The following is a 24,324-nucleotide window of genomic DNA, read 5'->3' on the forward strand; positions in this document are numbered from 1 at the left end:
GGGTCACTTGAATTCAGAGGAGAGAAAGAATGGGATTTTTTTTTTTCACACTCGTTTTTGTTTGTGGAGAAGCAGAATCCAGAAAGGCCAGGTCATAAAGACAGGAGCCTCTGAACACCACTCCAAGGGGTCGAGACCACAATTATCCTAAAATCCATCTTTCATCAGCCTCTCCCTTGCTCTGGGGTCTCCAAGCACAGGGAGGCTCAGGGACGCCCACAGCAGGTCATCAGTGCAGAGGCAACAGCAAGAAGAGAGAAGATAGAGAAGGGCATGGCAACCCACTCCAGTACCCTTGCCCGGAGAACCCCATGGGCAGAGGAGCCTGGCGGGCTGCCATGGAGTCACAAAGTCAGACACGAATGAGCAACTGAGCACATCTAATCATCTACCCAAGGAGATTTCTGAAAGGACACTGAGTTTGCCAGTCGTTTCCGTAGGACACTTCTTTTCTGCTGTTTGGGTTTCTCTCCCCGATCCCATCAGCCCACACCAATTACAAGCTTTCTATGACCCCAAAACCATATGCCACTCAACTTCATGTCCCCATTCATTCATTCCCAAATATAACTTAATAATATTTGTATTTCCCCAGCACCTAACACAGATGCTGGCACAAAGCTGGTGGCCAATGAATATGAGTTGCTGGCCATGCTGTGGCGAAGGGGACTGGCCTCCATGGGGAGAACAGCAGCTGAGAGTGGAGGCCAGAGGTCAGAACGCTCGGGTCTCTAGCAGGGACCAGCTGCGTGACCCTGACCAAAACCAACCGCTCTGAGCTCCCCTCACCTTATCAAGTTAGGATGATAATTATAGAACCTCACAGCATGAGCAATGTCATGAATGTTAACTGAATTAGTCTAATAGTAGTAGTAGTGTGGTTGCTAAGTTGTGTCCAACTCTTGCAACCCCTGGACTGTAGCCCACCAGGCTCCTCTGTCCACGGGATTCTCCAGGCAAGAATACTGGAGTGGGTTGCCATTTCCCTTTTAAGGGGATCTTCCTGACCCAGGAATCAAACCCAGGTCTCCTGCATTGCAGGCCAATTAGCTATGAGGGAAGATACCTCACAGTGCTGCTGCTGCTGCTGCTGCTGAGTCACTTCAGTCATGTCCGACTCTGTGTGACCCCAGAGACGGCTGCCCACCAGGCTCCCCAGTCCCTGGGATTCTCACAGTAACAGTATGTCAGTGCTGCTCATTTATTCATTTATTCGGCTGTGGCAGGTCTTCAGTGCGGCACTAGAGGTCCAAAGGTAAGTTGCCCCACGGCATGTGGGATCTTAGTTCCCTAACTAGGGATGGAACCTGCATCCCCTGTATTGCAAGGCAGATTCTTAACCACTGGACCACCAGGCAAGTCCCAGTGCTGATTATTTTTAATATCCACTGTATGCTTGATATATTACCTACTTTGTCTCGTTAAATCTCCAAACAACTTCCTGAGTTGATGTCGCCAACCCCTCCTTAAAGATTCATGTTATGGTTTGACAGAAAACAACAAAATTCTGCAAAGCAATTATCCTTCAATTAAAAAAATAAGTAAATTAAAAAATAAAAAAACAGAGGTGGAAGCTGGACTGCTTGGCTGGTAAGCGGCAGAGACAAAACATGAGTCCAGAGCCAGGTCTCACACCCAGTCTCTTTCTATTCCGTCTGCAAATTAGGCTGAGATAATCCTCAGCCGAGAAGAACAACTGCAGGTGCTCACAGAGGACCCCTCAGGCACTGAGAGTCCAAAGCAGGGGCCAACATCACATCAGGCTCCACCCCCAAAACAAGGGGTTCAGAGCTGTGATCAAGTCCCAACTTCCATCCGCCGTGGTTGCAACCCTGGACACTGTCAGCAACCCAGCCAAGCTCAAAAGCCTCTTCATTCCATCAGCCCCAAGGCATCCCAAGCCTTCAGTCCCCTCAGAATGTCTCCCCCCGACCCGGCTCTCAGCCAGACCGCCAGCATGCCAGCCATGACCACGTACTGGAAAGCAGACGACAGCTGGCAGAAAACTTAGACCATGTCCGGGACAGGATGTTACTGTGCCTTTCTGAATCCTAAGCGTTCCTTCAGGCCCAGGATGCCAAACAGTTAAATACTGTCAGCACTAATGCTAGTGAATTGGAAGCAACCATCTATTAATATAACCTATTAATAGAACCCTGACTACAACCAAGCTCAGTGGGGAAGTGCTCCAGGCTTGACTAGTGATGTCTGTCAGGGCCCAGGAAGGTGGGCAGCACATAGGTGCACATTTGCCAGCCCTTCTTCAGGCCAAGGGTCTACGCGTGAGGACAGTCAGATATTGAGAAAACACGTGGTACCCACAGGGTTTGTCATGGGGGATGGGGGGAGACGCGTGACAGTGGTCTCTGCCTCCAACAAGGAATGCACAGAGGTGAGAAATCAAATAAAAATATAAATGCCAATGACGTGTAGGGGAAACTGCTCTGTTCCTTTGTACTTGAATTTTTTACCATGTGGGTTTTTCAGAGACTTTTTTCTAATTTTCTCAATATGTGCTTTTTTTTCCTCTTGGTTGCATCGGGTCTTAGTTGCAGTATGTGGGATAGAGCACTCAGGTTCCAGAGCATGCAGGCTTAGCTGCCCTGAAGCATGTGGGATCTTGGTTCCCCTACCAGGGATGGAAACTGTCCCCTGCATTAAAAGGTGGATTCTTAACCACTGGACTACCAGGAAAGTCTGGGAGGGATTGCCTGCCTCTCTCTGGGTTCCTCCTCCCCATCTCAGCATCAGAAACTGCCTGCAGGTGGAAATCCAAGGCAACTAAAAGGCTCACTTCATTTTTATCCCTTTTCTCAGGCACCACCATTGTGCACCACTTGTGGTACGATGCCAAGGTAGCGGAGGAAGTTACTTTATGTATCTTGTTCAGCTTTCCCATTGTTTACAATGGGAGGTTCAGTCCAGTCCTTGCTACCACTTCATGGAAGTTCCCCACAACATGTATTTGTAGTTCAGTCTGTGTTTAGATCAGCACAGTCAATCCTAAAGGAAACCAACCAACCCTGAATGTTAACTGAAAAGACTGATGCTTAAGCTCCAGTACTTTGGCCACCTGATGCAAAGAACTGACTAATTGGAAAAGACCCTGATGCTGGGAAAGAGTGGGCAGGAGAAGGGGGTAACAGAAGATAAGATGGTTGGATGGCATCACCAACTCAATGGACATGAGTCTGAGCAAACTCTGGGAGATAGTGAAGGACAGGGAAGCCTGATGTGCTGCAGTCCATGGGGTCACGGGCAATCAGACACAACTTGCGACTGAACTACAAAACAACAATAGTTATTTCTGAGCATTTTTAGACATTCATCCAGTTGAGAGTCCCACCAGTGATATGGGAGAATGCCTGGTCCAGGAGCATGTCTAAATCAATCCTATGTATGACCGGGTGCTGGCACATAAGTTATCATTTAATTCCCACAATTCTGTGAGGTGGGTTTTATTATCCGAGTTTTTCAGACAAGGAAACCAGGCTTGAAAGGATTGTTGTTGTTTAGTCACGAAGTTGTGTCCGACTCTTTGCAAACCCAGAGACTGTATAGCCTGCCAGGCTCCTCTGACAATGGAATTTCTCAGGCAAGAATACTGGAATGTGTTGCCATTTCCTTCTCCAGGGGATCTTCCCGACCCGGGAATCAAGCCCACGTCTCCTGCATCGGCAGGTGGATTCTTTACCATTAAGCCACCTGGGAAGCCCTTGAAGGGATTAGCAAGATTAAAAGTGATGGGAGATATAAAAAGGGGAAATAATTATAACTTATTGTTCAAGACTTTTTAAAAATAAAGTGAGTTTCAACAACAAAAAGTGATGAGGCCCCGCACCACAAGGCAGGAATTTGGACACTGACAGGGCGGGACCCAATTAGATGCAGAAAGAGCTTCTATTTTGTTCCTGGAGCCAGAAAAGCCTTCATGAAAATTAGTGTTTCCTTCCTTTATGCTTCTTTGGCTCATTTCACATCCTCTATGAGACAAGCTTTAAAATACTACAGTTCATTCCGGTTAGGACTGTAGCAGTCAGCTTGGGCTGCCGTAACAAAACAGCACAGACAAGGTGGCTTAAGCTAACAGAAGTTCACCTCTCACAGTTCTGGGAGGATGGAAGCCCAAGATTAGAGTGCCAACGGATTCAGCTGGACCTGCAGACAGCCACTTTCTCTGTGTCCTCACATGGCCTTTCCTCGGCATGGGCACAGGGAGTGATCTCTTCCTGTTTTATAAGGCCACCTATAAGGACCCATCCTGCCTCATTTAACCTTAGTTACCTCCTAAAAGCTCTGCCTCCAAACAGTCACAGTGGTTAGGTCTTCAGCATAGAATGTGTGTGTGAGCTTAGTCACTCAAGTCGTTTCCGACTCTTTGTGACCCCAAAGACAGCAGCCCACCAAGTTCCTCTGTCCGTGGGATTCTCCAGGCAAGAATACAGGAATGGGTTGCCATCTCCTCCTCCAGGGGATGGAAACTGCGTCTCTTATCTCTCCTGCATTGACAGACAGGTTCTTTACCACTAGTGCCACCTGAGAAGCTCACGTTTATATCTCCTACTGGTCTGTTTCTCTGACTGATACAAGGAGATGGAAACATACACAAGGAATTACCAGGCAGTGTCCTATGCGCTATGATTGGGGAAGCATCACACATGGTACCTGGCAGTGTAAGTTAAGCCTCAGTCAGACTTGCCAGATCCGAGTCTTGGCACCATCATGTACCAGATGCACCATGAACTTGGGTGAATTCCTACATTCTGCAGGCCTCAGTTTTCTTATCTGTAAAATGGTGAGAGTATCTCCCTCTGGAGGTTATTGCAAGGGGTCAAAGAGGTTCTTACCTTGCTTGAGAACACACCACCAGGAAGGACAAAGCCAGGCTTTACACTCAGGACTGTCTGCCTCCAGTGCGTGTTCCCTTAGCCCTCTGCTGAATCACCTTCTCCTTGGGAATTACACTTCAGCTGTTCTTTCTTTTCATATTTATTTATCCGGCTGTGTCAGGTCTTAGCTGCGACACATGGGGTCTTCACTGCAGTGTGCAGGCTTCTCTCTAGCTGTGGCTTCAAGGCTCCAGAATGCGTGGGCTCAGTACCTGAAGCTCTGGGCTTATTTGCCCCACATGTGGAATCTCAGTTCCCTGACCAGGGATCAAACCTTCATCCCCTGCATTGGAAGGCAGATTCTTAGCCACCCAATGGCCAGGAAGTCCCACAGCTGTTTGTCCTTCAACAGGCACGTTTGCCAAAGGCAGCCCATCCATTGTTATGGCTTCAACTCTGCTCTGCAGAGAGGCCTCATAAATTCATAGCTTTTGCCCAGTCCTAATGGAAATCCATTGTTCCGTTGCATTCTGGTACCTGGATGTAAACACTGGCTTCAAACCAAACATATCTTAGATTCAAACTCATCACCTTCCCCTGACACTTGACCAGTCCTGGCTTCACCTGTTTGGTGGGAAACTATTATTTCCCACCAAACCAAGTAAACAAGATGCTCTAGTTGTATTGTTCAACTGGGGGAAAGGGGGTTGGTGATGTGAGGAAAGCAGACATATATCATGTATGTAGTACCTAACTCGGTGTCTGGTACACTGTAAGTACTAAATAATTGTACTCATTCATTCAGCATCTACTCATTCATAGGCACTGGTTTTAATTAATTTCACAACAGGAAACATGGATTTAGTCCTAACTCACTACTTGCAGGCTAATTTTCCAGGAAAACTATTATTTCTCACCAAACCAAGTAAACAAGATGCTCCAGTCTGGCTCTTTTCTTTGCATTTTACGTTGATGTACTGCCATCTAGTGGACCCTGCAAAAGTTACAAGCAAAAGAGGAAAAGGGCGTGCAGAGAAAGGCAATACCCTAAAAGAAATGTTCACCATGAACACGGTCCATAGCATTGCTGGATTTCAATGACTATCTGAAAAACACAAATAATAAGATGTGTTCTAAATATAAGCTGTAAATAAACACTATAGTAAGTTACCAGCTTATCTTACAATCTCTAACTTGGTCTAAGTAAAATGCAAAATAGAAGAATCAGCCTGCAAAAGAATCTTTCCTTGAAAGCTTGTTTGGAGGTTCTCACAGGGAAGCACAGCTACTCATACACCCTTAACCGAAGACCAGTCCTCCTCTATGGGGGACGGTCATCCTCTTCGACCAGGTGCACAGCTTCGGGAGGGACGCACATGGAGCGGTGAGGGAGAAAGGGGACACCCGCCTAGCCAGCCAGATCAGCCAAATCAACCCTGGCGATCAATGGGGTGACAGATGTCGCAACCAAATCGCCCTCACATCCAAAACACTCTAACACCATACACAAAAATGAACTCAAAATGGATTAAAGATCTAAATATAAGACCAGAAACTATAAAACTCCTAGAGGAAAACATAGGCAAAACACTCTCTGACACAAATCATAGCAGGATTCTCTATGACCCACCTCCCAGAGTAATGGAAATAAAAGCAAAAATAAACAAATGGGACCTAATTAAACTTAAAAGCTTTTGCACAATGAAGGGAACTATAAGCAAGGTGAAAATACAGCCTTCAGAATGGGAGAAAATAATAGCAAACGAAACTGACAAAGAATTAATCTCAAAAATATACAAGCAACTCCTGCAGCTCAATTCCAGAAAAATAAGCGACCCAATCAAAAAATGGGCCAAAGAACTAAACAGACATTTCTCAAAAAAAGACATACAAATGGCTAACAAACACATGAAAAGATGCTCAACATCACTCATTATCAGAGAAATGCAAATCAAAACCACAATGAGGTATCATCTCACGCCAGTCAGAATGGCTGCGATCCAAAAGTCTACAAGCAATAAATGTTGGAGAAGGTGCGGAGAAAAAGGAACCCTCTTACACTGTTGGTGGGAATGCAAACTAGTACAGCCACTATGGAGAACAGTGTGGAGACTCCTTAAAACTGGAAATAGAACTGCCTTATGACCCAGCAATCCCACTGCTGGGCATATACACCAAGGAAACCAGAATTGAAAGAGATACATGTACCCCAATGTTCACTGCAGCACTGTTTATAATAGTCAGGACATGGAAGCAACCTAGATGTCCATCGGCAGATGAATGGATAAGAAACCTGTGGTACATATACACAATGGAGTATTACTCAGCCATTAAAGAGAATACATTTGAATCAGTTCTAATGAGGTGGATGAAACTGGAGCCTATTATACAGAGTGAAGTAAGCCAGAAAGAAAAACACCAATACAGTATACTAATGCATACATATGGAATTTAGAAAGATGGTAACGATGACCCTATGTGCGAGACAGTGAAAGAGACACAGATGTAAAGAACAAACTGTTGGACTCTGTGGGAGAAGGTGAAGGTGGGATGATTTGAGAGAATAGCATTGAAACTTGTATATAATCATGTATATTATATGTAAAATAGATCGCCAGTCCAGGTTCGATGCATGAGGCAGGGTGCTCAGGGCTGGTGCACTGGGGTGACCCTGAGGGATGGGATGGGGAGGGAGGTGGGAGGGAGGATCAGGATGGGGAACACATGTACACCCATGGCTGATTTATGTGAATGTATGGCAAAAACCACCACAATACTGTAAAGTAATAAGCCTCCAATTAAAATTAAAAAAAAAATTTGGATATATACAGTACAGTTCTATTACAGTATCTTCCTTATGTTATAATATGGAATCATGTATCAATAGTATAATAAATTACAGAATATAGAAAAAAAAATCCCTGCAACTGATGGCTTTTGTCCATTTGAATTCTCCATGCCGCATCCTGAATGGGAATCCAAACCATATAGAAGTCACTCAACTAGGGGTTAGGCCTCCTGACTTCTCTACTTTCAACTAGCTAAGCAACTGTTTTCCTTTCTGAGTCTCCATTATGGACAGCTGAGTATTTGGGACTATGCTGAATATTTTACATGGATCATCTCACTTGATCATTAAATTATTAATAGTGAACCATCAGTAATAATGATTATTGAGTTTTCTATTCCTCCCTTCAATCCTCTCAGCTTTCACTTCATGCATTTTGGAGCTCTGATACCAACTGCATATATGTTCATAATTGTCACGTCTTCCTGATGGACTGACCTTTTTTTTTCAATATGTAATGTCCTTGTCTCTTGTAACAATTCATTTTGTCTTAAAGTCTGTTTTGAAAGTGTCATCTGACCTCATGGTTTTGACAAGAAGCAAGCTTTTAAGTTCACTGAGCATCCTTTACATGTGGTATATTGTTTTCCCTTGCTGCTTTTAATATTCTCTGGCATTGGCTTTTGACAATTCAACTATGAATGTATTTAGATGTGGGCCTCTTTAAATTTATCCTACTTAGAATTCATGGCACTTCTTGGAAGTACAGATCAATGTGGATTGGTTTTTTTTTTTCCCCAAAATCTTTCATGAAATTTGAGAAGTTTGCAGCCATTAATTCCTCAAATATTCACCTTTCTCCTGGAACTCCCCTAGGGTGTATGTTTGAGGTCTACAGGCTGTGTTCACTGTTCTTCACTCTTCTTTCTGTTCCTCTAACTGCAATATTTCAATTGTCCTGTTTTCAATTGTTCTTTCATCTGTTTAACTTCTCCACCGAATTTCTAATGTCAGTTACCATACTTTCAGTTCCAAAGTTTCTATTTGGTTCCTTTTTATAATTTTTATCTTTGCTGATATTCACATTTTGTTCATAGATCATTTCCCTAATTTCTTTCAGTCCTTTGCCCACAGCCTCTTTTAGCTCTTTGAACATACACAACAGCTGATTTCAAGTCTGGACAAGGTGTCTGTTGAATTTTTTTCCTGTGTATGAGCCATACTTTCTTTGTTTCTTTGTGTGTCTTACCATTTTTTTTGTTGTTGAAAACTGGACAATTTCAGCAATATAAGGAGACAACTCTGGAAATCAGATTTGTTTCCTCTTTCCTTTAATGCTTGTTGTGGTGGAGGTTGCAGCTTCTTTCAGTAACTTTTCAGAACTAACTCTGAGCATCTGTAGTATTCTTTGTCATGTGTAGTCACTGAAATCTCTACTCAGCTAGGTTCATCTTCAGCTAACAATCAGAGATTTCCTTAGGCATCTGAAATAAGCCTTTTGCTGAAGAGCTCACGTGTACTGGGGCACGTAACACTAGTAATTTACAACTCTACCTAAGCTTTTATTTCCTGTTTGTGTAGAACCTCAAGACAGTCTAGAGGCGAGAGATTAGCGCCTTTTCAGGTCTTTCCTGGACATGCAGACCCTACACATGCATGTGGCAGTCAGGTGCTGCAAATACACATATAATTCCTGTGAGTGTGGCCGCAACAAAGCAGACGAATGCTGCAGCAGTGACTCTAACTTGCAATTCAAAAGGTTGTTTCTACGCTCCAACACGATTACACAGGGTCCACATTTTTGTCTTACTCTCTCAGGGCCACAGAATGACTCTGTCAGATGTCAGTGTCATAGAGGACTACCTATGCTCAAGGAGAACCCCACAGTCTAGTGGGCAGGGCCAGGTCAGCCTCCAACTGACAGCTGTCAGGGGTTGCTTTTCCCTTCTTTTTAAAGGAGGATTTGCATGTACCTAATTTTCCTGGGACATATGGAAGCTATAGAGATGCCAGACAACTTGGGGTTGTACAGAACTGTTCTCTATCCATGAAATAACCCATCATTGTGCAAGCCAATGGTTAATGTATTTACAAAAACACCCTCCCCTGGGGATGGCACCACCTGGAGAGAACTCTTGAGGGAGTAGGCTCTGAATATTCTAAATCCAACCCCCAAATCACACCGAAGTAAGAATACGTATGTAAGAGCACACCAGCCTACGCCCTCACAGACCTCACCAAGTTGTGCTTCAATAGCTTTGCAGCAAAAGCTGGCATTTAAAAAGCTGTCCAGATTCAATGGAGCAACATGCCCACCTACTTATTTATTGTAGAAGCAATGCTGACAGCATCAGTGTCCCCTACATAAAGCCCCCATGAGAACTGGTGGGCACTGCCAGTTCCCTACCCAATGTCCCTTTCTCCTTTGAAAGTGTTAGTCGCTCAATCGTGTCTAATTCTTTGCAACCCCATGGACTGTAGCCCACTAGGTTCCTCTGTCCATGGACTTCTCCAGGCAAGAATACTGGAGTGGGTTTCCATTTCCTTCTCCAGGGGAATCTTCCTGACCCAGGGATTGAACCGGAGTTTCCTGCATTGCAAGCAGATTCTTTACTGTCTGAGCCACCAGGGAAGCCCTCACTTTTACTCAAGGCAGCAATGTCCACCTACCTACCTGCTTTTCCAGACTTTACACACCTGAGTGACACCACTCTGGCCAATGAGATGTAAGCAGAAGCAAAACCCTACTGTGATTGCTGAGAAAGCTTTTGATTTTCTGATAGAAGAGGACAGACAGGACCGGAACCTCCCTTCTCCTTCCTTGCTCATAAACAGATGAGTCATCTTCAGCTGTGACAGCCGTCTTGTGACCCTGAGACAATGAGCATGGGGACAAAAACCAGCTTTCTGAGAACTGTTTAGTAAGTGCATCAACACCACCATGTGCCCACTTTTAAACCTCTTTTGTAGAAAGCCATACACTTTTTTTTTTAGCCAGTATTATTTATAATATAATAAGCCACTATTATTTCTGTTATTTGCAGTTGAACAAATTACTAACAAAAAGAGAAAACTAACTTTACCTTCGGACAACTGAAGGAGTTAACAAATGGAGGTTTACATTAAGCCTGTGATTTTATAAACAACTGGGGGAAAAGTGCTCAAACTATGAGGGGGGTACATACTGTGCGCTAAGTCACTTCAGTAGCGTCTGACTGTGTGTGACCCTACGTCCATGGGATTCTCCAGGCAAGAATGCTGGAGTGGGCTGCCATGACCTCCTCCAGGGACTGTGGCAGGCAGGCTCTTTACCACTAGCACCACCTGAGGGGTTTGAGTTAAATCTTCATTTTTCATAGTGGGAAGCCAAAAGCTAATATAGACAGTTGGTAAGTCAAGAAACACTGTAAAAACAAGCATTTTATTTAGTGTGGAGGTAAATACCCCCAAATACAAAAACTGCCACAGATAAAGATGTCTACTACTTGATAGCAGAACTGAAAGTGGGCAAGACTTGCATTTCTTTGTAGCCCTTCGGTACTATTTGATTTTCTGACCATAGTACTTTAATTATTATTTCTTCATGAATTAAAAGTGGGTAAAGGTTAGATTACCCCTTTCCTTGGTACATTTCACTTCTTCAGGAAACGATAGGCTTGCTCTTTTCCTCCTAGAATAACAATAAAAAGGATAGAATGGTTCCTGCTTCTCACAAGAACTTATTATTTTGACTTTGTTTTTAATTGAAAATGTATCTGACACATGATTTGAGAACGTGTTCCTCAAAACCACGCAGACTTTGGCTTCACATTCCTAGCAGTGGTTTGCAAACAGTGGCTTGGGGGCTCCTCGGAAATCGGTGGTTAGGGCCGAGTGGGTGATGGCCGAGCAGCTGTGCTCATTACAGACACTCAGCTTTGACGCAAGACTCAGAAGAGAGAGTCCCACTAGTGTGAACATGATCACACAACAGCAAAAGTTAGCACAGCCGAACTTGACCTGCAAACAAACTGTTTGCCTTCATGTGTTCTCTTTTTCCCTTTTAACATTTAATTTACAAGCATTAAAAGACTAGATTTCATACAAGCATCCAAATTTTCCATTTCTCTTGAAAAACTGAAAACCCTAGCCACACAGGGACCACACACCTAAGGGGGCAAGCAATGCTGGAAACGAGGCACTTCCGGTTCATTCAGATGCAGGTGGACTCTCCTGCTTGAGTTTTCACCTGGTTGACTTCACCTGTCTGCTATGACCAGAACTGGCAACCCTGCACCAAGGGACCAGAATCCAACAGCAAACTGGGACTTAAAAGTTTTCTGAGTATTACTTGTCAGTTGTGCACCTGTATTCATCAGAACAGGCTACTGTGTTGTGTTGTTATGGAAACAAATTCACCAGGAGATCAAGTGGCTCCACCAGGAGTTTACTCCTCACTCACACCATTCGTCTGATGGCAGCAGGTGGGAGAGTCTGCTCGACAAGCCCCCCAGAGACCTGGCTGGCCGAGGTACGACTTCGAGCACCCCTGGCTGCCTCGGAAGGGAAGAAGACTGGAGAAGCCCACATCCGCTGTACGTTCCTCACCCAGAAGTGACACAGGTCACACCTTCACTTGCATCACATGGGCCACAACTGACCCCCTGGCTTCTGTTAAATAGGGGGCTGCTGAGAAGCAGAGGAGAACAAAAGCAATAGCAGGGGAACATCATTTGTCTCTACTACATGCAACTGTCAGTAACACAAGGTTTTCACGGTCTCACCTCCCTCTCGAGGTTACAGAGGGAGAATCAAATGAGGTCAATAGACATAAAAGAACTCTGAATGAGCTCTAAAGAGTTTTACTAATTTGATGGATGATAGTATCGACACCTCGGTGGACTTACTGTGCCGTAAGCTCTGCACAACACACAGCTTTCAAAGGTGTGGGTCAGGGAACAGGTACACGGGGGCTGGGGAATGCAATGCTGCTTTCATGTTAACTGCACCGGTCAGCCAACTCACTTGTGCTCAAGGCTGACCAAGCAAGACAAAAGGGAAAGCAATATTTGCACCCCACAGTCTCTTCCAACTAGCTTTCAGTCTTGAAACGATTAAAGTGTGTGGGGGGGGCAGATTTTTACCTTCCAAAGATGGTTGCTATGTCCCCTCTCCGTGAACGCAGGAGGACTTTGTGGCTGCTTCAACCAGAGTGTGGCAGAAGCAACACTACGTGAATCCCGAGGCTAGTCACAGAATGTCACGCACTTCTCTGGCTCCCTAGGGAAGCCTGTCTGAGACCCCAGCGGCCAGGCTGTGAAGACAACCCCAGATGAGCCTCCACAGACAACCCAGAGGTTGCAAATGTAGGTGTTCTAACTGCAACCTGGCTTCGGTCCAGCTGACAGCCAGCATCAGCTTCCAGACCCAAGAAGACACCCCTAGATGCTTCCTGCCTCCTGGAGAGCATGCAAACCCCAGCCTTCAAACCTCTCAGCTGAGCCTAGACTGTGCAGCAGAGAAAAGCTGTCTCTGACAGGCTTCACCCAGACCCCTGATCCCCAGCTTGTGTAAGTGCCATGAAATGATGCTCTGCAAGGCTTGGTTTCGGGGCGAATTTTTATGCAACAACAGCATCTGGAAGGGCTGGACTTGTTAGCTTAAATACCTCACAGTGGAAAGAGCAAACGTGTGTCTGCTGAACTCCTACATCTCAAACTCCACACTAACAGAAACTGTGGGGGAAGCTAAAAATACGGACTGATAAGAATTCAGTTAGGCTGCAGCAACAGGAAAACAGTAGTAACACTTGAAAAAGAGAGAAGTCTGTTTCTCGCTTAAAAATTCAGAGGGGCACTTCAGGGCTACTGTCCCCACCAGAGGGAACTCACTGCTGTTCACAAGACGAGGCTTCCACCCCATTGACCACAACAACTATTCAAGCACCATCTGTTCCACGTACGTCTCAGCTAACAGGGGTGGAAAGGAGAAGAGACAGGCATGCCATCCTTCTAAGGACACTTCCTGGAAGTGCAGCCATGAAACGGCAGAAAAATCTGGAAAACACTGTCTTTGTTGCCATGTTCTGGCTAATAAATGGGAAATGAGTAGAAGGGAAAAGCTAATAGTGGGGGATAAACAGCAGCAAACAGCAGGTGCTGCCACATGTACGTTCCCAAATTCAGTCTGGTTTAGGATCGCAGCCTCAAATAACAACAGCTGCCTCGAGAATGACACCACTGGGTCTCCTGCTAGACTCCCAACTCAACAGACTGACGTCGGATCTTTCAGGTTCAATAAAAACATGTCTCTACACAGCGTTCACTTTCCTCACCAGATGAGTATAAATTAATGACTTAGTAAGTTAATGATTCATAAGAAAGGAAAGGACCTTTAGAGACAAAGATTCCTCAAACATCAGAGACGTGTCTGATGGGTCTTCCTGTAATCCGTGGCTCCTTGGACAAGTCACTCAGTGACCTGAGGTCCCCCTCTGTCACCAATACACTGGTGTCACACAGAACAGGTTTGCCATGAGGATCAAATGATATCACAAACGTCACAGTGCTTTGTAAACAGTAGAGTTTTATACAAATATAAAGTTATGCACCTTCAAAGCTCTCACTCCAATAAAGACACGCATTCAATTAAACAAAACATCTTCAAAAAATTTTTAACAATGTATAAATACAGTCACAAAATAACCCATTGATTAAAACAAAGTTTACAGTACCTACAACAGAATTCACAGACGCCTACAGTATTTTGCAGATTGTTACATATGTTGTTTTAAGAAATACCATTAATACAAATGCATGATTTACAATATCCCCATTACAGCAAGACAAAAAAATAGATTCGCAAAATAAAACGTCTTTTAGGCATTTACAATGCCAAGTATCGAAATAATTATTCTCACTATTACATAAGAATAATAATCTTTTAGTGAAGAAAGACTTCATTAGGCCGAGGACCACTGAAAAGCTTCTGGGGGCTTCAAAGTAAAATCTGGCTATTCTCCCCCAAAAATAAATAGAACAGCAGCAATCCCTAGGAATCCCATGAAAATACACTATGAATGTTCCTGTTATGTTAACTGGGTCTTAAGTACAAGACTCATCAATAAACCAAATTTTAGAAACTAGTTAACATCAACAGCCCAAGTGTGGTTTTTACCTGCCTGTGAATGCCTAGGATAAGAAGTTTCACCATGAAAGTATATATTAAGTGTAAAATTAACCATTATTCCTAACGTATACATTAGCCAAAGTGCTCACTCTTACCATGGAAGCAAAAACTTCTAAAATAATCTACAGAAACAGTACGTAAACACAGAGAGTTTTGAGATCGACTAAGAACATCCTTCTGTGTTCTATGGACCGAGATGCAAAGGTCTCCATTTACATGGATGTGAACACAGACACTTTAACTTAACACACAGGGATCTCACAAGACTATGGACAGACATACCATAAACCAAATGCTGACAATGTTTCTAGCCATACCACACCTTCAAGGCCCAAGTGCTAGAAAGAAGACAATATGAAAACTACTTTTCCTTTTTCTTAAAGTAAATTTTTAAATGGAAAAACAAACCCCACACTCCTCTTTGCAATAGCTTCTGAGTTCTGAAGGTTCAGTCAAGACCCACCCTGGGCGGTTCCCCTTGAAAAAAGCACGCAGGCTTTCACTCTCCTGAGGAGGTCTGAGTGTCGCCGGTGGTCTGCAACAGAGAAACAATTCCTTAATGCCAAAAGTGATTTACAAAATAAAGAAAAGCTATTTTACATAAAACACCAGATTCAAAGCACTAGGAAAACATTTCGTATTTGTCAGCAGATGCAGTTACTACATGGCCCGATTATGTTAAAAATTACTGTCACGCTGGAAAAGTAAAGCAGTGAGTCCACCCGGATGTCCAGCAAGCAGTCTCACTGGAGCAGAGCATCACTGGCTGCCATGTAAGTCTATTGACCCTGTCCATGTACGTCAAGCTCAAGGTTCAAAATCTGAAGGGAAAAACCTATTGAGCGCACACTTGAAAACTACCATAACGTGGACTTCACCCAGCAAAAGTATACTAGGACTCTGCCAAAGCCCTCAAGATGAGTCATGGCCCTGCAAGAGTCCTTGCTTTCCTCACTTCTTAACTTTTCTACAAGAGAAACCATACAGGAAAGAGCAACAAATTTCAAGAGAGGAGAGCTGGGTTAAACCCTCACTTTGAATCACTTAGCCTCTCAGGGCCTAGGTCACAAAGGTAATCTCTGGACCAGCAACATCAGCACCACCTAGGAACCTGTAAACATGCAACTGGTGAGACCTGGCCTCAGGTTATCAAGTAAGTAAGAAACTTCGGGGGTGGGACCCTGAGATCTGTGTTCTAGCCCTCCAGGCTATCCTGATGCAGGGCCAAGGTTGAAAACATGTTAACTGCCCCGTGCATCATTACCTGCCCAAACTACTGCACAAACGCAAACGTGAGGCGTCACTCACACAAAGACCTAATCAATTTCCTAAAGATTTTACCAGCAACTATTTTTACCTGAGAATACTACTGATCCCACTGAAAACTCTAACTGAAACCTTCACATCCAGAAACTACAGTAATAAAATAATCTTTAATGATATGGTCTTATGTTTCTAACTTGCTCTTACTATAAACCCTAAAACCATATAAGATACATTCTTCAAGACTGCCACCAGAAGTAATGGAAAGCAACTGAACTTCAGCTAATTTTTCTAAAAAAAAACTTATTGTCAATGAACATTTTAGCCCTCTGGTTTTAAAATAACTTCAGGACACCGACATTTTTGGAATGTCCTAAAAGCTTCCAAAGACAAATTAAAATAACTTGACCATCATCATTTCATACTTAAATATATCCCTTTAAAAACTTCAAGTATTTCATAGAAATTAAACTCTAAAAGAGTTAGAAATCATCACTGCATTAGTCACTGACCACATCAAAATGATCCTCACATCCAGAGAACACTTACTTGTCTTAAAAACTGCCTCCCAAGGTACGTGGTGGCCATGCTGGTTAGGTTCTTCCTGCTGCCCACTTTGCACCTGATGTAGCCATACAGGTTGGCCCCTTGCAGCACCACGCCCATGATAACCACCGCCTGGGGGAGGGCAACAATCAACAGTTACAGGCCTGACGGTGACTGACCATTCTCTCTGCCATCAATGAGACATGGAGCCCAGCTCGCGAAAGAGAAGGAGGAAGCTTTGTGAAGGGTGGCAGAGACTCCTCCCGTCTCCCTTCCAGAACAGACTCATCCACCACGAGCTCTGCACTGTCCAACAAGCAGCCATCAACATGCGAGCTCTGTGTCAGACCCAGGGGTGCAGTGGCGGGGCCATTCCCTCCCTACTGTTTTCCATGGTTCTGTGAGTAGACATATAAAAGCAACTGAGATCCAGGAGTGCAAATATCAATTACTTCCTTGAGAATTCCAAAAGAATGGTCAAGAGAAAGATCAACAAGACCCTAATCCCACATGACTGATGTCCTTATAAGCAGAGGAGATTAGGACACTGACAAGAACAGAGGGAGGACCACGTAAAGACACAAGGAGAAGACGGCCAATAAGCCAGAGAGACAGAGACCTTCAGGATTGGGAGAAAACACAGTTCTGCCGTGTCAGCCCCTGGTCTGTAGTACTTTGTCAGGGCAGCCGGAGCAGACAGGTACAGCTGTACCAGGTACCTCAGCGTGTGAGCTCCAGCACTCTCACCTGGAGCTGCGAGCCTCGAGTGCAGTCTTACTGCCACAAGGCCACAAGGCCACCAGGCTGTGAGGAAGCCCCAACTAGCTGTGTGCAAAGTCCATGTGGGAGGCCATGGGACCTCATAGAGAGGGGCCATACCAGCCCCCAGCCACTGTCCGATCAAAAAAACAAAAGATCCCAAGCCAGGACTTCCCAGACAAGCCCCTTCCAACCTCCTGAACCAGAGAAATTGAGAGAGATGGTACAATGACTGTTGCAGTAGATGACCAGGACAGGTCACCACCAGCATTTTCAGGAAGGACCACTGTTAGTTCCAAACTAAGCTAAGCATGTCTGGGGTATGCAGACCACCCACACCTGACAAGGTCATGGGATCAATGTGGTAATCAATGCACTGTGATTACCAATGTGGTAATCACTTAGATGGGCTAAGTCAACACACTGCTGGGCACCTGGAGAACTGGTGAGACGGGTCTTTCAAAGGACTCTGTTTTCTGGTGCTCAGAGGAAAGCCGAGTTGAGAACCCAAACTTGGGAAATACAGGATGAAGCTGCCTGTTTGAGACGGGACCCTAATGTTATTGTTAAGACTGGTGGTCACCCATTGCGATTACCCACTGGCCACCTGGGTGGGTCACCGACACTCACCAACCACTTTACTCTGAAAGAGAAGAGGGCACTGAAGGCAAAGACCACCCACAGCACGGGACAGGCAACGAGTCCCAACCAGAAGATCCTTGATTCAGCCTCAGAGACGGTTTTACCCTCTTGAGGGGAGGCCTACAAAACAACACAGATTTAATAACCGAGGTTCTGTGCTATTTATTGGCAAAAAGTTAAAACATTTTTAGTGAAAAACTCCTTACCCTCAAATTTAAATAAATTAATACAGACAACCCAAGTCCCAACTTTGAACCCCTACTCCCTGCCCCGTTCAAACAGTAGATGTACCATTGCTGTGATTTTTAGAACTGGTCTTAACATGCTTTGTTTTAAATCAAGAATGTTTCATTTTCAAGGCAGAGTGGACAGTCTGTCATCACCCAACACAGTAAGGGTGGCCTCTGATAGGCTTCTAGTCATGCCTCTTGCACTTCTAGTCATGCCTCTTGCACTTACACTGGTTATTCATAATCAACCCTTGAACAACACCTTCATGGTAAGGATTCAGTAAATCAAGGCTATGGTCATCCTGGAGACTCAAACGTCAAGTCAGGGTCCAGGGGTCAGGACCCTGACAATGACCACCACGTCTTAGCAATACCCAGGAATGTAAAAGGCTGTGTGCTGTTCCCCAGGTGGGTTTTATAACATAAAGGTCTAGGGCTCACTGAGCACAACACTGCTTTCTGAGAAGCACTAGTCAGGGCCCTTCCAAGCAGAAGGCGAGAGATTTAACCTGTGCTGTCTCCAAGAATGTTGTCCTCTGCTGCCCAAGCTGATTCTACTACAGGGAAGCAGACTAAAAACCCCAAACAGACCAGTGTCCCCCAGGGCTTCTGAAGGTAAAGCCTGAAGAGCAAACTGCTTCCATCAACTCAGATTTTCTATGCAGTTGCAATCCTCTTTCTTCCTTGCCCACGAATGGAGGAGGACCATGGGGGAAAGAGGGAGCCATTGGAGGCAGTTACCCCTGGCACAGCCCACAGAGCCAAGTGGCTCAGAAGAGATCCTGCAGCAGCAGCAGCCCCTAGGGGCCAGCCAGGCACACGGCATACACTCGGAGCCCAAGCCCTCTCTCATGATTCTTTCCTGGACACACCATTTTCAGCCTGAGCCGGCCAGAGAAAACGGGGCGTTCAGAAGGCCATCTAGTTTAGTGCTGCCCCACAAGTGATCCGGGGTAGTTCTTTATGAGTTGATTACGTCTGCATAGGTAATTTATCCTTAAATATTCAAATATTATCTACGCAAAATGTATTAAATGACATGCAAGAAAACCAAAACACCAAAGGCTGTTTACCTTCCGGGACTCAAACACCCAATGGCTTTTTCCATCTTCATCAATATGATTCCACCAGCGCAGGCCAACCATTAATCTACCTGTGACATTCTGGTGAAGATTAATACATATACACACATTTTAAAAACAGCACCGACACATCTACTTTAACATCCTATTTTAGTGTAATATTTCACAAACAACAAATCATCAGCTTTCCATCCATAACACCCAGTTAAGACCAGTACATATGAGGCCTGGGCAAAAGAGTAACTACAATGGCCATGGCAGGCCCAGCAGGACAGAGGTGATAGGGTCGGCACATCCACAAACATCACCCTTCTTTCCCCTCGTGAGCTCTCGTCCTTTCTCTGGTTCCCTGTTTCTAAACCCGACTCTTTAGCCACTGGGACCTACTTTTGGACTGAATACTGAGTCCCCTCAAATTCATATGCTGAAAGTCTAGCCCCACAGCATCGCCCAGTGATGGTGTCAGGAAAAAGCCTGAGGGAGGTGATGAGGGTGAGATAAGGTCAAGAGCGGGGAGCCTGTGCAGAAGGGATTAGTGTCCCCCTTAGAGGCAAGAGAGTTTCTATCCTCTCTCTCTGCTCTCAGCTGTTTAAGAGGTGAGCAGTCTAGAACCCAGAGGAGGGCCCTCGCCAGAAGCTGACCATGCTGGTACCCTGTACCTGGATTTCCAGCCTCCAGAATGTGGAAAATAAATCCCTGTTGTTTGCGAACCACCCAGTCTCTGGTATTGTGTAAGCAGTCCATTTAATGGTTTCCCCATTCCTGACTTATTTTCATATCTCAATTATTTGTGTATCTGTAAGTAATCCTGCCACACACAAAGAGTGACTTTCTTTAAGCCTTTTTTTTTTTTTTTTAAAGAGTTCATCAGAAAATATATATTCTGGCCATATTTCTTAAAACTCTAAACCCACAAGGTTCTAATTATTTAATTTTTAGAAATTACCAGGAAGAACTGACTAAAAGTCAAAAGGTAGTGTTCTATCTGGCTAGGCAGAAATAACATGAACAACAAAAAGAAACATTCGTCAAAACAAAACTGTGACCTGGATACAGTAAACACTTTAGGACATAAAGCAACAAAAGGAATTCAAAGAAATTCAAGCCAAAGAAGACTGTACAAAAGAAGTACCTACAGGAACCAGACCTTTGTAATCTTTATTCTCTACATTTTGTGGCCTACAGAAACTGGCCACCACCAAGCCAACCACTTCTGATTATCTGTAAGAATCAAAAGATCTAAAATGACTGGGCTGGTGGGCATGAGTAGACCTGTAACACCTTATTGGTTTTTGAATCAGTAAACACATCTCTGAAATTGTAAAACTAGTTTTTGCATTTTTTTTCCCCTGTATTCGAAATTTGAAAATTTCCAAATATACAAAAAAGTTTTACAGTGAATACGCATATGCCTAATCCTGGAGTCTACATCTCACATTGGACCACAGTGACTTCCTCACGCGCCCCTCTATCTATACAACTACCGCTCCACCACCCTGGCCTCTGGGTCCATTTCTTACTTTCTCAGTATCCCCTACGACATGGCTCCTCAGCCCCAGCACTATCTACGCTCGGGGCCAGATAGTTCTCTGACGTGGGGGGCTGTCCCGGCTATGCACCGTAAGATGTCCAGCAGCATCCCTGGCCTCCACCGTGATGCCAACAGCACACTCCCCCACCCCAAGCTGTGACAACCAAAAATGTCTTTGGACGGTGACACACAACAAATGCCCGCTGGGGTGGGGGGGATTGGCCCTGGCTAAGAAACACGGTCCTGGAGCTCCCATGGGAGCCTTCGCAATGGTGCGGACTCCTTCAGTTATCTGTGGTCAAGCTATCCTGGTGTCTTATCTAGAAATCACACATGGCACAGCCAGAGGTGACCCCTGAAGCAAAACCAATGGTGTGGACCAGAAGCAGTATGTGTGTGGTCTGTAGCAGCTGGTCGCATTTTTGTTTGTTTCACTCTAAAGCTGATGCAGGTTAACATAACACACAGACAGGTCAGTAGAGCGGTAACCTACTGTGACATAACTGGCACTTTTACACAGATGAGGCCTAAGGTAACAAAAAGATAAATTAACCCCAATCGAAAATGCTCAGTGTCTTTTTTTTTTTTTTTTACTGTTTATACATCATTCAATCTCATCATATTAAATGATTTTTAAATAAAAACAATCAAACCTACCTTGACTGCCCAAAAGTCACATGACAACAACAAGATAATTGTCACCATACAGGCAATAAAGCTGCTGCTGAACAATTCACAGAGAAGATAGACTATAATTGCACTGACTCGAAAGAATAAATGGAAAAATGATGCCACTGGGTGTCTGAAAACCAAAACATAACAAAAGAAATGCAATTACATTTTACGACAGATACTGCAGATGTAGATGAAAATGTTTCAGCCACAGGACCATGCAGAGTCTTGTCAAAATAAAAGGTGACTTGAGGAAGAAGCAAACCGAGTAGCTCTCTTTTTTCCTAAGTCCCATTATTTGACTAGGCCCTGCTGTCACAGAAAATACACTATATAAACACGACTTTACACCTCACTGACTATAAACTTTCACAAGATACGTAACAAGAAACCTTACCAAGGCTGGAGAAATAAGGGACACTATGCTCTTAGGACCGACTCCCATTTTCACCTGTCTAAAAAGCACTCCCTCAGGATTCCCTTCAGGCATTAAGACAAAATACCCATCAGGCAGAGTTGGTGTTTCATTAACAGCATCACTGAGATATAACCACATGCCATACAATTCACCTGTTTAAAGGGTATAATTCAGTGATTTCTGGTATATTCAGAGAATTGTACAACTATCACACAATCAATTTTAGAACTTTTTCATGATACCCCCGCCCCCTCTGCCTCCAAAAGAAATCCTATACCTGTGGGAAGTCATGCCCCCATTTACCCCAATCTCACCCCTCCTCCAGCCCTCAGTAACCACTAATGTACTTTCGGTCCCTATGGATTTGCCTGTTCTGGACATTCCGCATAAATGAAATCATATAAAATGTGGTCTTCTGCACTGGTATCTCTCACTTGGTGTAATGTTTTCAAGGTTCAGGTAGAGTTTGATTTCATTAAGTTTATTTCTTTACAGAGTACTAAGTTTGGAACTAAAATTTGGCTTGATGTTTTCATATTAACTGATACAAAAGATACAGTACTGAAATTTTCACAATAAACTCAAATGTAATGTATCTTTAGAAACTATCTAAAAAAATTGTGTGTCCTTGGTACAAGAGTCAGAATTAAAAGCACCAGTGTTCGAATAATTGGCTTTGCAGATTTGAAAACTCAAATCTGAGTAAATCTGAGTAAAAGTACTGAGTAAAATTCCATATGTCCATTATTCCCAGAGAAAACGTGAGATGTCATCTCATCTCAGACTGAAAAGCAAACTGGCAGTACACAATCTCCACCAGCACTGTCACAACCACTTTGCCCGGAAACCCAGTCCTGGCACCAGTCAACAGACGAAACAGCACCAGACGCTAACCCATCCCTTGCAACTTGTCCTCATACCTGATTCTGGATTTTTTCGGTCTGTTAGTTGTCTCCTCTTCCGCGTCAAACAGTGAAACATCTTCAGTGTCGTCATTACTGTCCTGATAGGAAAAGCAAACATTCATGAGGCAAAACGAAATTCCGTCCTCCACTAGTCAACACGGAAGACAACGGAAAGACACGGTCACAGCCACCTAGAACTCACAGCCCAGGGCTCACCCTGGCTTTGTTATCACTCTGTGAAAACACCGTTCGTCTTTAATTTATCCTGTCTCCGCGCCCCCGCCCCCCCCGCGCAGTCCAATTCACCCGCCCATTCAGGGCAGGTAGCATTCCGCGTTGTTCGCAGCTCTTTCCCAGGGCCTAGGACGGTGGCCTCGACCACAGTAACCCCTCAACACGAAAACACCACCTACGATAATCTGAGTAAAAGTGTAATTTTTCCAAAAACAGGAAGATATAAACGTAAGGGCTGTAATTCGCCCTGAGGGCAGATGTGGTCACGGGAGTGGACCAAGCGTCCATCACCTCCAACGCTGCTTCGACGGCATAAACTTCACTGCTAGGCCCGGGAGGGCAACTCCTCTAATCGCATGTCCAGGGCGGCGGCCCCCTCCCCTCGCCCGTCCACATTCGGCGTCTTCGCTACTGCCCCCTTCAAACCCGGCAGGCCGGGCCCCTCCAGGCCCTCACCCGGCAGGCCCAGCCGCCGCCACCCTCTCCCGGTGCCCACAGCCCCTTACCTGCTGCAACATGACGGCTAGGCGCCAGCGCCACTTCCGGGAGCCACGTCAGCGCCGCAGCCTCGGGGAGGGACGGACCAGACGCGGAAAGCACTCCACCAGCCAAGAGGAGCCGAAGTAACAGCGGAAACCCGGCCCCACTTCCGCATCCGGGCTCTCGGGGAGGAGCGAGTGGGGTGAGGCGAGCGTGAGGACTGGGCGACTCGGGGTGGGGCGGGGCCGACTCAGGGTGGGGCGGGGCCGACTCGGGGTGGGGCGGGACTAGCGAGTGGGCGGGGACTCGCGGACTGGTCCCACGCAGGAGTTGAAATTAACCGTGCAGCATAACGGGGAGAAACTGAAGAGGAACTAAAAAGCCTCTTGATGAAGGTGAAAGAGGAGAGTGAAAAAGTTGGCTTAAAGCTCAACATTCAGAAAACGAAGATCATGGCACCTGGGCCCATCACTTCATGGGAAATAGATGGGAAAACAATGGAAACAGTGTCAGACTTTATTTTGGGGGGCTCCAAAATCACTGCAGATGGTGACTGCAGCCATGAAATTAAAAGACACTTACTCCTTTGAAGGAAAGTTACGACCAACCTAGATAGCATATTGAAAAGCAGAGACATTACTTTGCCAACAAAGGTCCGTCTAGTCAAGGCTATGGTTTTTCCAGTAGTCATGTATGGATGTGAGAGTTGGACTGTGAAGAAAGCTGAGCGCCAAAGAATTGATGCTTTTGAACTGTGGTGTTGGAGAAGACTCTTGAG

General features: G+C 44.9%; 2 protein-coding genes across 3 annotated transcripts in view; both read right to left on the reverse strand.

Moving 5' to 3' along the window:
- The window catches only part of CDRT4 (CMT1A duplicated region transcript 4), a 72,295-nt gene extending 49,365 nt beyond the window's left edge, over window positions 1-22,930 (reverse strand). The window contains exon 1 of the mRNA XM_061391141.1: window positions 22,848-22,930. The gene's annotated coding sequence lies outside the window, so the exon portion shown is untranslated. The remainder of the gene's footprint in view (window positions 1-22,847) is intronic.
- On the reverse strand, window positions 14,162-23,725 carry TVP23C (trans-golgi network vesicle protein 23 homolog C). 2 transcript variants are annotated; one of them, XM_061391138.1, is made up of 7 exons: window positions 23,573-23,725; window positions 22,848-22,930; window positions 21,495-21,639; window positions 19,298-19,387; window positions 17,983-18,114; window positions 16,597-16,725; window positions 14,162-15,319 (listed from the first exon to the last, which is right to left on the reverse strand). In XM_061391138.1, the coding sequence occupies exons 1-7, from the start codon at window positions 23,582-23,584 to the stop codon at window positions 15,284-15,286; spliced, it is 627 nt and encodes a 208-aa protein (XP_061247122.1). In that variant the 5' UTR covers window positions 23,585-23,725; the 3' UTR covers window positions 14,162-15,283. The 2 variants fall into 2 exon arrangements, with proteins under 2 accessions (XP_061247122.1, XP_061247123.1); XM_061391139.1 differs by lacking the exons at window positions 21,495-21,639; window positions 23,573-23,725.
- Window positions 23,726-24,324: the final 599 nt, after the last annotated feature.

This window comes from Bos javanicus, chromosome 19 (assembly GCF_032452875.1).
Source record: "Bos javanicus breed banteng chromosome 19, ARS-OSU_banteng_1.0, whole genome shotgun sequence".
NCBI lineage: Eukaryota > Metazoa > Chordata > Mammalia > Artiodactyla > Bovidae > Bos > Bos javanicus.